Source organism: Gymnogyps californianus, chromosome 2, assembly GCF_018139145.2.
Source record: "Gymnogyps californianus isolate 813 chromosome 2, ASM1813914v2, whole genome shotgun sequence".
Lineage (NCBI taxonomy): Eukaryota > Metazoa > Chordata > Aves > Accipitriformes > Cathartidae > Gymnogyps > Gymnogyps californianus.
Window position 1 is genome coordinate 156,514,104 of NC_059472.1, and position 13,223 is coordinate 156,527,326.

Sequence of the window (13,223 nt, forward strand, 5' to 3'; positions counted from 1 at the left end):
ATCTTTCACCAAGATAAAGGCAAAGAGCTACCACACTCTTGCTCAAATTGATAAGAAGCAAATCACCAGGGTCACCCTTTAGGGAGGAATGTACGTTTCAGTTTAGGTTTAAATCCATGCTTCATGAAACTACGAAAAGAGATTATTAGTTGTATTTTGGTTAACATTCCTTGTGATACATCAGCAAAGTTGGCTTGTAGATCAGAAAAGCAAAGCTAAAACCTAGAGAAAAGCAAAGCATGTGTATGGAAAGTGCATACCTGAAGCTGATATTTGGTGGGAACAAACCTACTTACTGTTTCTGTCTTGCTGTGGTTACAGGATAGATGTTGTAACCCGTGAGTTGTTCTCAAGTGTAATTCTTAAGTATCCATCTGGCTTTCCCTTACCTCTCTGATTTCTCAATACTTGGGGACTTAGTCTCTAGGTATGGATGGCTTGAATGCTGTTCATTAGCTTAACAAGTCCAACTCTATACAAGACTGTCAAAATAGGTTGAAGAGCATCTTCAGAACACATCAATAGGCTTTCATTCAAAAAGAAGACCATACAAACTATATAGGCTGTTACTCATTCTTTACCTAATCCTTAGCCACTTTTTATATGCCTAGAGACACTTCGTTTAGCCAAGAGTTTTATTCCTGGGAGAGAATGTTGTGAAAAGATTTTTCATCCAAGCTTGACTGTTTCTGCTGCCTTTTTTCCTCTCCGCCTAAAAGCCTGTAAGCTATCTTGCTGATAGTCCCTGGACCATCTCTGGACTGTCTGTCCTCAGCCTTTTCTAGACAAGTGTCCTGGTTTTTTTGGTAGCCTCCATACTCTGAGTAGTGCCTTCAGAACAGTTGACCTTGCAGGCTGGGCTGGGAGCAGGTGTGCGTGTTCCTTCTCCCCAGTCAGCTTCCCTCTTGTTTATTCAGAGTTTCTTATCTTTTCCATTGTTTTTGCTTTCCTGTAGGGTTTTGGTTTTTTTTTTATTATTATTATTAATCTATAGTTTGGTTTATTCCACAGTAACCCATCACAAATAAACATATCAGGCATGTGCTTTATTAAGAAAACAATTCAATTCCTGGACTCCCGTGGACTCATTTGAAAATCAAAACCCTGCGGAGTTTTTTTTAATTAAGCTGATGAGCTTACCTTCTTACATCAAAAAAGCATCAAAAAAAGAAATCAAAGAATTTGCAAGTTATGATTCAGTGTCCAGCTGTCACTAAGCATTTTAATAATGATTTTTTGTCAGCTGTCCTCCTTTAAAAAACTTTTGAAGAATTTGAGTTACATCTCATCTCTCTCCTAGTACTTACAGTAAAAAACAATGCTGAATACAATAATATACAAATAATTCTTCCTGTCTTGATCAGCAAAATTTATTCTCTTCCAAAAATTGCTGTAGAGTTTTGGATTTTTTAAAAGGGAAAGCTCATTTTTTACTGCTTGATACCTAATTGCTATCCTTTGAAGGAAAACCAAGAATTTTCCCTCTGTGTTGGATAAGAAACACAAACTATTAGTGAGCATGTTCAGTCCTGTATACGTTATCGGCATAGGTGTGGAGTGAGCAGGTAGGAATTTATCTTGGGGACACGCTGTTAGGTAAAGACATTGTTTGTTTTCTTAGCCTTACTTTTCACATAAACTTTTCATCAGGTTTTAATTATAAGAAAGACCTTAAACCTTCTACTTTAAAATAATGACTTGACAGGAGAGAAGTGGTTTTCTGGTTTGATGTTAGCATTGCAATCTTCCTCAGTTTTGGTCCATCAGCCACATGGCTCTTTTATCTTTTGAATATGCTTTCCCAGCTTTCTCTTTGCTTTTCTTGCTTTGCTTTCGCTGACGTGCTCATTCTCTTCATGATTTAAAACAAAAGCAAAAAACAACTCATAGAAGCAGCTGATAACATTCTTTTTCTTAGACTTACTCTTCCCTGCAGTCTTTCCACTGAGAGGTGCTTAAACTCTGGCAGAAGATAGGGAACACTATTATTAAAAATGAGACATAGTGGCTTATCAGCAGAGTGTATCATCTAATGCTTCGAGTCATCCTTCCCAGTTGTTACTTAAAACAAGTTACTTATACTGATGTGATCCAACCAACAGCTCTTTAAACGAAGATATATATACTCTTCTCTTTCCTGTGCTTTTCTTGGGGAACATTGCCTCTTCACAGCAGCCACCACATTGACACAGGAGTAGGAAATAGGCTGTGCGCTGCCAAACAAGCCTACAAGGGTGGTCTTCAGATGGATTCAGCAGCAGCAGAAGTGGGACCACTCTGGATTAAACCTGCTTCACTGTGCTCCTACTTCACAAATGGGAACAGCTAAATAGTGCACACAACTTGCTGTGTTTTCTACAGCTGACTAACCGCGACTGGTTAAAAGGCAGCATCTAATGTGCTTCCAGTTGTGTGCCAGATGGTTGGTGTGTGGCAACTTCTTTAACCATAAGTGACTTTTGTTGGCTGCCATGTGTTTTGCATACAGTCTCCTCAGGTACATCTTGTCCCAAAACCATAGAAATACGCAGACAAACAGTGCAAGGTAGTAAACTAAAGGCAGACTTATTTCAATGTATAGTTATGGTAGTAATCAAAAGATTTACACAAAACAAAGTAATTAATCAAAACATGTCGCTAGTGTCTTTTAGACATGATAAATGGTCTTTTTTAGACTTGAGGAGACAGACAGCTATATGGACATGTGAAAGGTAGAGAAGCTATTCACTGGGGATGTCCCCATGGAGAAGGGATCTGTCGGATGCTTTGGAGCAGGCTGGTGTGAGCTGTGTGTAGCACACGCCTGCGAAGCACAAGGCCTGCACTCAGAAAAGGCACAAGGCCGTGTGCTTTTTCTTCTCATTCCACCTCAGGCCAACCCTACGTAATACTTTTCTGTGAATAAAGCCAAACGAAGGAGGCAGGGGAGGATTTGGAAATGAGGGACCTGCTGCTATTTCTGTTACAACATTTCACATACCTCTTACCTTTCAGGCAAATGTTCCTGTTCACTTAGTCTGTGTGACTTTTTTGTAAATTGGAAACCTCATTCATTTAAAAAATGGGCAATGTTAATACACCACACTTTCACTGAAAACAGTAATGGTTGCTGAAGTAACAGCTCTTGGTGAAACAGAGGTTTGCTCTGGGGAAGCGGAGTTCCTACTCTTCAAATACTGCAACACTGTTCTGGGAATATCATACAGCTCAAAGGGCTTGTTTGTTGGTGCGGCACTTTTCACGATAGCTGCTTTTTCTACAGTGAGGGGAACTCAGGCAGTCCCTCTGAGATCCCGTGCGTTCCTGGCCTTTCATCATTTGATATGCGTTGTCAGCCTCGCTGGCATACAAACAAACCTGCGTGCAGGTGGACTGAATGCACGAACAAACAGCTCGTTTCTGTCTGAACGCTAGCTTGGAATCTCTCTTTCCTTCCAGATGTCCACACAGAAGCAGTTCAGGCAGCCCTTGCTAAACATAAAGAAAGGAAAATGGCAGTCCCCATGCCCTCAAAACGACGTTCATTGGTGGTCCAGACATCAATGGATGCCTACACACCTCCAGGTGAGCATCTCTGTGTATTTTATGAGAATTTTAAAAATGGTTCTTTGTGCTGCTATGAACTAATAATCTGCCTGCATAGATAGTAATGGAAGTGTCATTTGAAGCACACTGAGCATAACATTGAGGTATGTTTGAAGACGAGAATGTGAACTGAATGGAAAGTCAACTGGGGCAGTTCACATGATTGCTTTGCCATTGGTGGTACCTCAACTTGCATTGGTCGTTTTGGTCTTATGAGGACCTAACTATGGCCAGCTTGCCATATTTTCTGTGACTCAAAGTGCCATTCAAGTTTCTAGTTTATTCTAACTAACACTATGATGGAACGTTGTCTTTACAATTAGTCATGCCATTCGTTTTCAAATTTATCTGCTCTTTTACCTACTAGACTGTGAAAATACCCCACATCTCATGCGTTCTCATACTGGCTGAATCCAGCTGGGACTCCTATTTCTCACTGAGGGGTGGGCTTTCTACAACTGGAAGAGTTTTTCACAGACTTTGTGGAGTGAGCTTGGGAAAGTGTTTTGGGTGTTCTGTACTGTTAATACATGGTTGGAGATCTTCAGAAGATTCTCAAGCCACATTATAAAGGAACACTCTTTTATTATCCTTATTTTTGTACAATAATACACAAGCCATGGCCTTAGAGCAGGAAAGCTCTCTCGGTGCACAGTTAGCAATTGACTTCGTTTCAAGGCTTTCAGTATTACAGACTTCTCTTACTATGTTTGCCTAGCTTCATGAGTTTTTCTTAATGGCAGTTATCTTTAGATTTGTAATATGACCATGCCTTATTTTTATTAAGAAAACGCAAAAGCACTGCAAGTTAACAGGCTGTTTACAATTACTAGATACCTCTTCTGGTTCAGAAGATGAAGGCTCCGTACAGGGCGACTCCCAGGGAACTCCCACCTCAAGTCAGGGGAGTATAAACATGGAGCATTGGATCAGTCAAGCAATCCATGGCTCTACCACGTCAACCACTTCCTCCTCCTCAACACAAAGTGGAGGCAGTGGTGCTGCACACAGACTGGCTGATGTTATGGCTCAAACGCATATAGGTTAGTATACTGAGATTTTGAGTGTGTCCAGTTTAACATGAATTTTGTCTCTCACATTCAGCTGATGCTGCTATATGAAGTCTTATAAAAGTCTTTCCTGTGCTTTTTCTACTTTCCTTTTTTCTATTTACATATATTATATGGAGAGATAGTCCTATGTTCTTATTTTGTGAGAAAATAAAAAAAAAGTAGCAATTTAGATTTGGGCGTAAACTTACGTTGTGGCAAACAGAGTAGCTGTTGGCTGCCAAATATCTTAAAATGTGCAGTTGCATGACTTCCATTATGTAGCACTAAAAAAGATCTCTGTAGGACCTATCAATAAGGAAAATCAGTGCATGCAGCATTAGGGACTGCTTGCACACGAGTTTCCCCTGCTGCTGCACCACTTTAATTACATAGTTTGAGTGATTTTTGATAATTCTGTTAACAGTAGGTCCTCTTAAACATATTTTTTTCTGCCCTTGATTGAATCTAGAATACTTGGGCTGGGATACCTAGCTATTATTGTCCTTGGGAAAGTCTATTGTATACCTTCGGAGAAGAGATCTGTTGTTATTACTATTAGTAGCTTGTTTATGTCCTTTGGAAAGATCCTAGGAAGTCAAAGCTTTCTTTCCATTAGGGCTAAGCTTCACAGACATTAATTATTTCTGAATATTGTGCCACTGGCAGTAGTCTTCATTAAAATGAGGCAGCTATTCGATTAGGCATGTGGAAAGCAAGACTTGTTTTCCCTTCATTCTCCAGTAACTGCTGTTCATCATACGAAGCATCTGCTTTGGGTGTATTCTTGCTGGGGATGTGTATTTTGGGTTGTCTCACTGAAAATCTGTTGGAATCTGTATTGGAACAGGTAAAGCAACCTTGCTACTGTTCTACTACACATATGAAATGCAGTTTTGTGTGACTGTTCCTCAACTGATTATTCCTTTTCAAGTATATGTAATGAGATACATGAAAGCATCTTAAATGTTCCTGATTTTATGTGCTGGAACAGTAGTCCGTATCCCTTTTTTTCTGCTCTGAGTATAGCTTGATGTAACACCTGTATTTTCAGATAAGTAATCCTCTCACCATGATCTGGAATTGCTGAATTGCAGTCAGGGGAAGAATTTCTATTGTATTCTTAAATTCATGCTAAATGAATAGCTTAGAACCTTGTTTTAGAAACACATACACTTCTGAACACATTAATCATTGCATTTGGTTATTTTCTGTGACTTCATCTTGAAATGCTAGAGGAAATTATAGCATAGAGAATTAAATTTATCCAAACTCTAAAAGGTTGCATTACTCACACACCAAGTCTTAATGTGTCTTTAAATATAGCTTCTTTATGATGTGACATTTCAGTAATTTTAAATCTGGCACAGTAAGTCTTCTTTTATAATCACTGAGTTTGCGGTAAATAATACAGCATTTATAGAGCTAAATTAAGATGGCAGTATTCTGCAGAAGAGGAAAAATACTACTTCTTCCACTTGTTTTATTTTGCCTTGTTGTTGTTGACTGGAAAGATCTCTCCTTTGAAGGAAGCAGTTAAGCTTACCTCAGTGTATACATATTTTTATTCATTCTGACAATAAGATACCTTAAATTATATCTCTAGTTGGACAGTAGTTGTCATGTAGTAATGCAAAGGTCATTTGGATACGAAATATGAGTACTATCTGCTAACAGATTGAGACTGTGATCTTAAGGTTACCATCAGTCGTTGTTGCTAAAATCACTGGCAATGTAAGAGCAGCTGCACAGAAGATAACTATAAGAAGTATTTCTTCATGGGTGAGCTGCTTTCTGTAAGAATTTGAAATTAAATGGCAATTTTGTTTCTTTTCAATCCGAGGAGGTGGATTTTGCATTTAAATGTATTCTAAGAGGTAATAGATTTGAAGTATTCCGACAGATAGCCTTGCTCTTTCAGAGGCAGGGTGCCAGTGATCGTAGATGAATAATCCTCTTTGGTAGGAGAGAAGGTGAGAGAGAAGAATAATCCTGTTCTCTGAAGCTCCTCAGCTACTGGAGACAATTTGTTCTTGATCACAAAGAACATATATACCCATGGCTTGATGTTTGTTTGGTCCAGGGAGTTGTTCTCCAGAGACAGATCAGCCTGCAAGAGAGAAATCATCTGTAAATACGTAAGGACATACTGCCATACTCTGAAGATGCCAGTTTTGATAAATACAAATTTAAGGGGCAACAGGAAAGACCTTTAATGATAACCAAAAAAAGCCCTCCATTCTGGTATCCACTAGGATTTGACCTCCAGAGTGCATCACAGAATCAAAGGGAGATTTTTCCAGTTTAAGTACTGTAATGCAGTCCTGAGAAGGGATTTGATAAAAAGCTTTGGCTATAATGTAATCAGAGTTCAGCTTTGTGGATCATTTAGATAATTTGCATAAGCTATTATATGTTATACTGTTCACTTAATTTGGCTGCTGCTGCTGCTCTACTATTGCCAAAGTTCTAGTTTAGGATAGATATCCTTCAAATATTTATTGTCAGCTTTAAGACACTCAGGTGTCTGTACTAAGCTACAGGGAAAATCTCTAGCTTGGCATAGGTATCACAATTGTGTTGGCTAATTCTTGAACTTAGAGGTCAAACCAGTGAAATCTATAAAAAATATCTAATGTTCTGACCCATCTTTGGATCAGTACTGTATATATTTCTAAGGTCTTTAAGCTTTCATTTGTCTGTATTATATTTTTTGGATCTATACGTGTATAAAAATCAAGGAGAGAAAGCACATCCCAAAGCTCAGAAAGTTCATGTAATGAAAATCACAGTGCTTACCTATGATTGTGAATTCATATAAGGAGTTAAACATCTCACTACAAAATTTTGATCCTGTAGGTGCATTTAATGTTTCTTTTATATGCTTCAAATATGTTTCTGTTTGAAAATCAAAGGCCTCTATCCAAATTAAAGGCTACATAGATTTCTAATAAAGTAAATATAAAAACATGTGCCATAAGGCATGACTGATAGTTCTCTGACAACCTTAAAGTTCTTACGTGTTCTCAGGGGGAACATTAACTTATAATACAGGAGACTAGTTTAAAATACTCTCTGTCACCTGGACATCAATACAATTCCAGCTGATGGAAAAAGCCACAGCTCTGACTCTGGATTTCCCTTCCCTGACAACCAGAAGAGCCAGCTTGTTTGGGAGAAAAAGCTACATTTTCTTCAAGTGTAGTAATGCAGGGATGCTTTTTGAGTTCCCAGAGACTTTTCAAATACATGGTGCTTATGTGTGCTTCCAAACTTCCACTGGAAAGTATTCCTCCACCTCTTTGCTTCTCCTCAAACATGGGGCTCTGTTAATGCACACACTCTATCCCTACGTGAATGTGCTCTGCATTGTTGGTTCTTTCTGATTTTCGTGAAATGGGGTAAATTATATCACTCCAGTGGTAGAAATGAAGAGAGCCTTAACTGGAAACAGCTGTTCTGTCTGTGATCCTCTAATACAAGAGTATTGGAAGAGATGGGAAGAGGAGGTGACGCAAATATGTATGTTTGATGGAGGAAATGCTTTGAAGTCATGCAGCTGTCACAGTTCCTACTTTTTAGTCAACAGATGTGTCAGAGTCATTAGTCTTAACTAAACCTCAAACAGTGCTTCAAGTTACCTGACATAAGACCAAGCAGGTCTATACAGATTGTGTCCATAGTCTAAGCCTGGATTGACTGTTCTATAGAAAAAAGGGTACATTTCACATAACAATTATATTTTTCTTTAGTAGTCATTCAGACCAAATTTTTGTCTGTATGGCTTTCATTTCTCCAAGTCTCACTCTGAGAAGGGAACTGACTGAGGATTTGTAAATCTAATGGATGAAACCTACAGCTATAGATATTGCCATGGTAAGACATCTGTTAAGCAGATACTATAAAGGAACACGGCTAGACAAACCTTAATGTTCCTATTCTGCTGGATAAGGGTTCTTCTTAATGGAAATGTAAATAGCAGATGGGCAGCCAGGGTGCTAAAACCCCACTCTTTGGCCAGCCAGTGGTGGCCACCTTGGGAAGAGAGTTTCTTTTAGGTAATTTCAAGTGCTAGTGCTGCTTGTTCAAAAGGAAACTCTTTTACAAAAGAGCAGGAAGCTTCTTTCTCATGTTATTTCACCCTACTCGGCACCATGTGTTACAAAGAAGTATTTGGTTTCAAGTGTATAGATCTGAAGGGAGAGCATCTCTGCTCTGTGGTGCTTTGGATCATGTATCTTCTCTCCCACGCATTAAAAAAAAAATTTGTCTCAGTGCTAAAACCTGAAAGGAGATACTTTAACTCCAATTCGGTTTGCCTTATAAAGTCTGAAAGATGGAAATGCTTCACTGGAAAGATGTAAACAATTATAGCTAACTTTAAAAATACTTTCTCATGTTACTAATAGCTGACTAAGTACAATTCTTTTCTTAGTCATGATCTCCTCTCCTATTTGCATAGCAAAATTGCATTATAAGTAAAAGATAAAAAGATAAACATCAGCATTTTTTAATTGACTTAGTTACTGGGTAATTCAATCATGATCTATAAAAAGCTCTTGCCACTTAGCAAGAAAGGGCAAAAATTGTGCTGAGTCTAAAATAGTTGATAATGACAAGACATCTAAAATGAAGACATTATTCAAACAATTACCAGCATAAGCTTCATTGTCCAAGCTATTATATTTCAGTTGGTCACTTATAGCACAATATAAGGTATTTGTTTCAGTAAAATTATAACAATGGATGTGATCAGAATCAAAAGGCTCAACTGGACATGTATAGGATGCAAGATGTTTTTGAGTTGCACAATGAAAGCCATCTTGTATTTTCCTCAACCAGATACTGTGGTTGAGTGATAAGGTTGAGTCTTTATGATGTTCATGAATATAAACATTAAATAACAACTACAGACGTTAATATAATGTCTTAATTTTTCGTGATAATTGGCTGTCAAATGCTCACTTCATGAGAAGTATGCAAAATAGGCATCTAATATAGCATCCTGTTACTGTATGTGTGGCCTTAAAAATCAGTTATCTGTGTTGATGGTGTATGAATTTGGGATTGAATGCACAAGAATTACAGTGATCCAAAGTTCAAGACTCATGAAAATGCTTTATAGCATTTATAGCTATATAGCAACTGTAGAAGTTGGTGTTGTAGTAGAGTTACGGCACCATAATGCTTATAAGACAGATGTAATAAAAAGCACATCTTGAAAATCGTATTGGAACAAGATGAAGTTTTTACAGAATTTTTGCATTTTTAAAGACTCTTACCCAATTGTAAAATGGAGTGCGTTCCTCTTCACTTCAGCGACAGCAGAATGAAGACCTGCCTTCCTTTGTATCTCAGAGACTGCTGGGGATCATTTATGTCAATCAAGAGAGAAGCTGTTATTTGCTTATGGTGTTTATCTCCATCTACTCTAATGCTGATAAAAACTTGGAAAAAAATTATGAGACAACCCATAAAAATAGTACAAATACGTAGGTAATACAGACTCAGACTTGAAAACATGGGAAAACAAACTGCGGTAGCATGCTGAGTTATCAGGCTATGAAAGAGAAAGATTAGCTCTGTGGAATTGTTTAGCAGTGCTGGCATGAGTCAGACCAAATTGTGTTTGCCTTCTGGAAGGCAAGTCTTTGTTATGCGGAAGAATTGAAATAGCTCTGTCTAAAAATAGTAGACAAGCAAGTGTCCATGCAGAATGCAAAGTTCATGTTTCTTTACATTTTATTTCTTTCCCCTGGATTCCAGCCCTGCTATGATTGATTTTTTTCCTAATATACGAACAAAATCCTTTCTTAACTACAGTTGGCATATTCAAAATACAGAGGTTATAACAGGGATATGCATTGGCACTTGCAAGTCATTGACAACACGCTGTATTCTTTTTATTTAGAAAAAATGATGCACTAATCTGTCAGAAGTATATTTGTGTGGGTCTTTTCTTTTTGAGGCTGTTCACAAGCTTTAACTTCGTATAAAATTAAATGTCAGTGTAAAACGTACAACCTAATTGTATCATTTTTTTAGCATATTGCTTATATGATTGCAGATATACAGCCCCTGTTTTAATCAGTGGAAACTTTATTTCTTAAAATCATGCTTGTTGTATACATGCAGTTGTATACATTAATTTTGTGCATTAACTTTAACACCTGTTCAGATGTTGGGGGAAAAAAAATCCAATGGTATCCTTTCCTCTCCCCTTTGCTTTTCTGCCCTTCAACACTAGAGGTACACGGTTAAACCTTTTAACTTATTTTTCACAGAAAATCATTCTGCCCCTCCAGATGTTACCACTTACACCTCAGAACACTCAATACAAGTAGAAAGACCACAAGGATCAACGGCACGGGTGGCACCAAAGTATGGAAACGCTGAACTTATGGAGACTGGTGATGGTATGTCACAAAGCAGAACTGTATTTTTTTTTTGAGTATCGTAACCTTTTTAGTGGTTACTGTATGCATCTGCTCTTTGTTTCTTCTGGGCACTTTTCACTTATAAACACGTACAGAGTTGCAGCATCTTTATAGTCTTAAAATAAACTGGTATAAATGAAGCCGACATAGAGAAATATTTCTTAATCAGCAGAGCTGACTCCCTGTAGAAATTGTTTGGCAAAAGAAAGCAGTGAATCTCTTCAGATCTGCTTTTATCATGCTGCCTGGTTACAGCTAGTCTGTTTTTTAAATGGCAAAGAACGTGACATGCTAGGATGGCTACATCTTGAAAAGTGACATGTTTGAAGTTTTATTTTCTAAGGTTTTTTTTTTTTTTGAAAAACAGTTATTTGTAAACCCTTTCTTATTTACTGCTCCTCTTTTCTAAAACTTATTAAACAATATTTCAGCAGGGTGTAGAATTGTTGACCAAATGTATTGCATCTAAACTTAGCAGCTTCAGCTCTAAAAACCACTTGGTAAAAGTTTTGGAGCCAGCCTTGTGGAAGGGTAGGAAGTTGAAGTTTCTGCAAAGCAGTGACAGAAAGCTGTTAGTTCAGGAACGGATGACATGAATGTTGCAGAGGCTTTGCACTCGACTGGGGAAAAGGAAGGGGGAGGTGTTTGATGGGATTATACTATAAAAGTGCCCCTTGCCCCATGCTCCTGTTCAGAATTGTGTTTTTCAAAGTGCTCTATGGGCAAGCACGCTCCCTTTGGAGATTGCCGGCTGGTGGGATTGGCTGTAGGGATGTTCAGAGAATACAGGGTCATGCTGAAGTAATACAAAGCTGTGAACCATGTTTAAGATGGGTACCGAACAGATGCCCACTACAGTGTAAAGAGTGACCCAGAATAAATGATGGGGCAGAGCCGATGACCCACACTCCTTGTTGAGCTGTGGTCTAATCAGACAATGTTGGTATGGCCAGTGATCATGGGGAGAGCGAATGCCTGTCTTCTCACTGAGCATTGCCAATGCCACCTAGAAGAGTTCTCTAAGGTTACTGACATTTGCTGTAGGGAGGGTTTTTTCATTGTGCTTCTCTCCCTCAGTCTGTGTGCTGTTTCCCCTCTGATTTTGCAAGCTCACTCTGACATTGTTGTATTGTTTTTATTTAAACTAGGCATCATTGTTCCTTTTTGCTGAAATGGTCTTAATGTCTTAATGTTGAATACTTGAGTCACGGTATGGCATGAAACTGTAGTTGTGGTGGCCTTGCAGTCCTAGACTTTTTCTTACCCCACTTAACGTCTGGTGGCGTTCAGCATAGCGGTCGACTGATGTCTCCATTGATCCCTGTCCTGCAGGAGTACCAGTGAGCAGCAGAGTGTCAGCAAAGATTCAGCAGCTGGTCAATACACTAAAACGGCCCAAACGACCACCATTACGAGAGTTCTTTGTAGATGACTTTGAGGAATTGTTAGAAGGTAAAATGACTGTTTTTCAAAAGGTTTGGGGATCTCTTATTAAAACTCTGTAAAATGTTTTTCTCGCACACTGACTTTCTAGAAAGCTAAGTAAGCCCTCCCTGTACTGGCAAGTACCAAAAAGCATCGGTATTCAGTGGAATCTGCTTGTAGTGAGCTTGGACATAGTGCCGTAGAGTCAAAAGTCTCTCTTGTTTGCTCAGCTCCTGGTTCTGCTTGCAAAGCAACGACAGAAGAGAGTGCAGGGAAGCTTTGCTTTGAGAACATTCAGGTGTGGGTTACAGCCATTGCTTTTGAACACCAGTATGAGAAAAGCTGTCAGTGAGGGAGCATGTTAGATGTTTTACACATCCTTTGTGTAACAGAGAAGCATTGAAAAAATGAACTAAATGTAAGATGGAAACAAGGATAAAGTCAATAAATGGAATTTTTTTTTAATGAGGCCAGTGCTTTGAGAATTAAGATTTGCCAGGATGTGGAGATTTAAATAGTCTTCATAGTAGTTTATAAGAAAGCACTGTAACAGAACATGACTTAAATCAATCTGTTACTGATGACTTGTTAGAGTACATTTTTTCAGTAGTTCTGCAGTTCATCTCATTACTACATTTTTACCAGGAAAAAGTATTCTCCACCTCTCTTTAGGAATAAAGAAAGGTTGATTATTTTGAAGATAAATATATGCATGCTGCCTCAGCAG

At 38.4% G+C, this 13,223-nt stretch overlaps 1 protein-coding gene across 2 annotated transcripts in view; it reads left to right on the forward strand.

Moving 5' to 3' along the window:
- The window catches only part of DIP2C (disco interacting protein 2 homolog C), a 337,937-nt gene that overhangs the window by 207,139 nt on the left and 117,575 nt on the right, over positions 1 to 13,223 (forward strand). For both annotated transcript variants that reach the window (XM_050891661.1, XM_050891662.1), the window contains 4 exons: positions 3,439 to 3,564; positions 4,419 to 4,628; positions 10,919 to 11,050; positions 12,404 to 12,523. In XM_050891661.1, the coding sequence (XP_050747618.1) occupies positions 3,439 to 3,564; positions 4,419 to 4,628; positions 10,919 to 11,050; positions 12,404 to 12,523 (588 nt within the window). The remainder of the gene's footprint in view (positions 1 to 3,438; positions 3,565 to 4,418; positions 4,629 to 10,918; positions 11,051 to 12,403; positions 12,524 to 13,223) is intronic.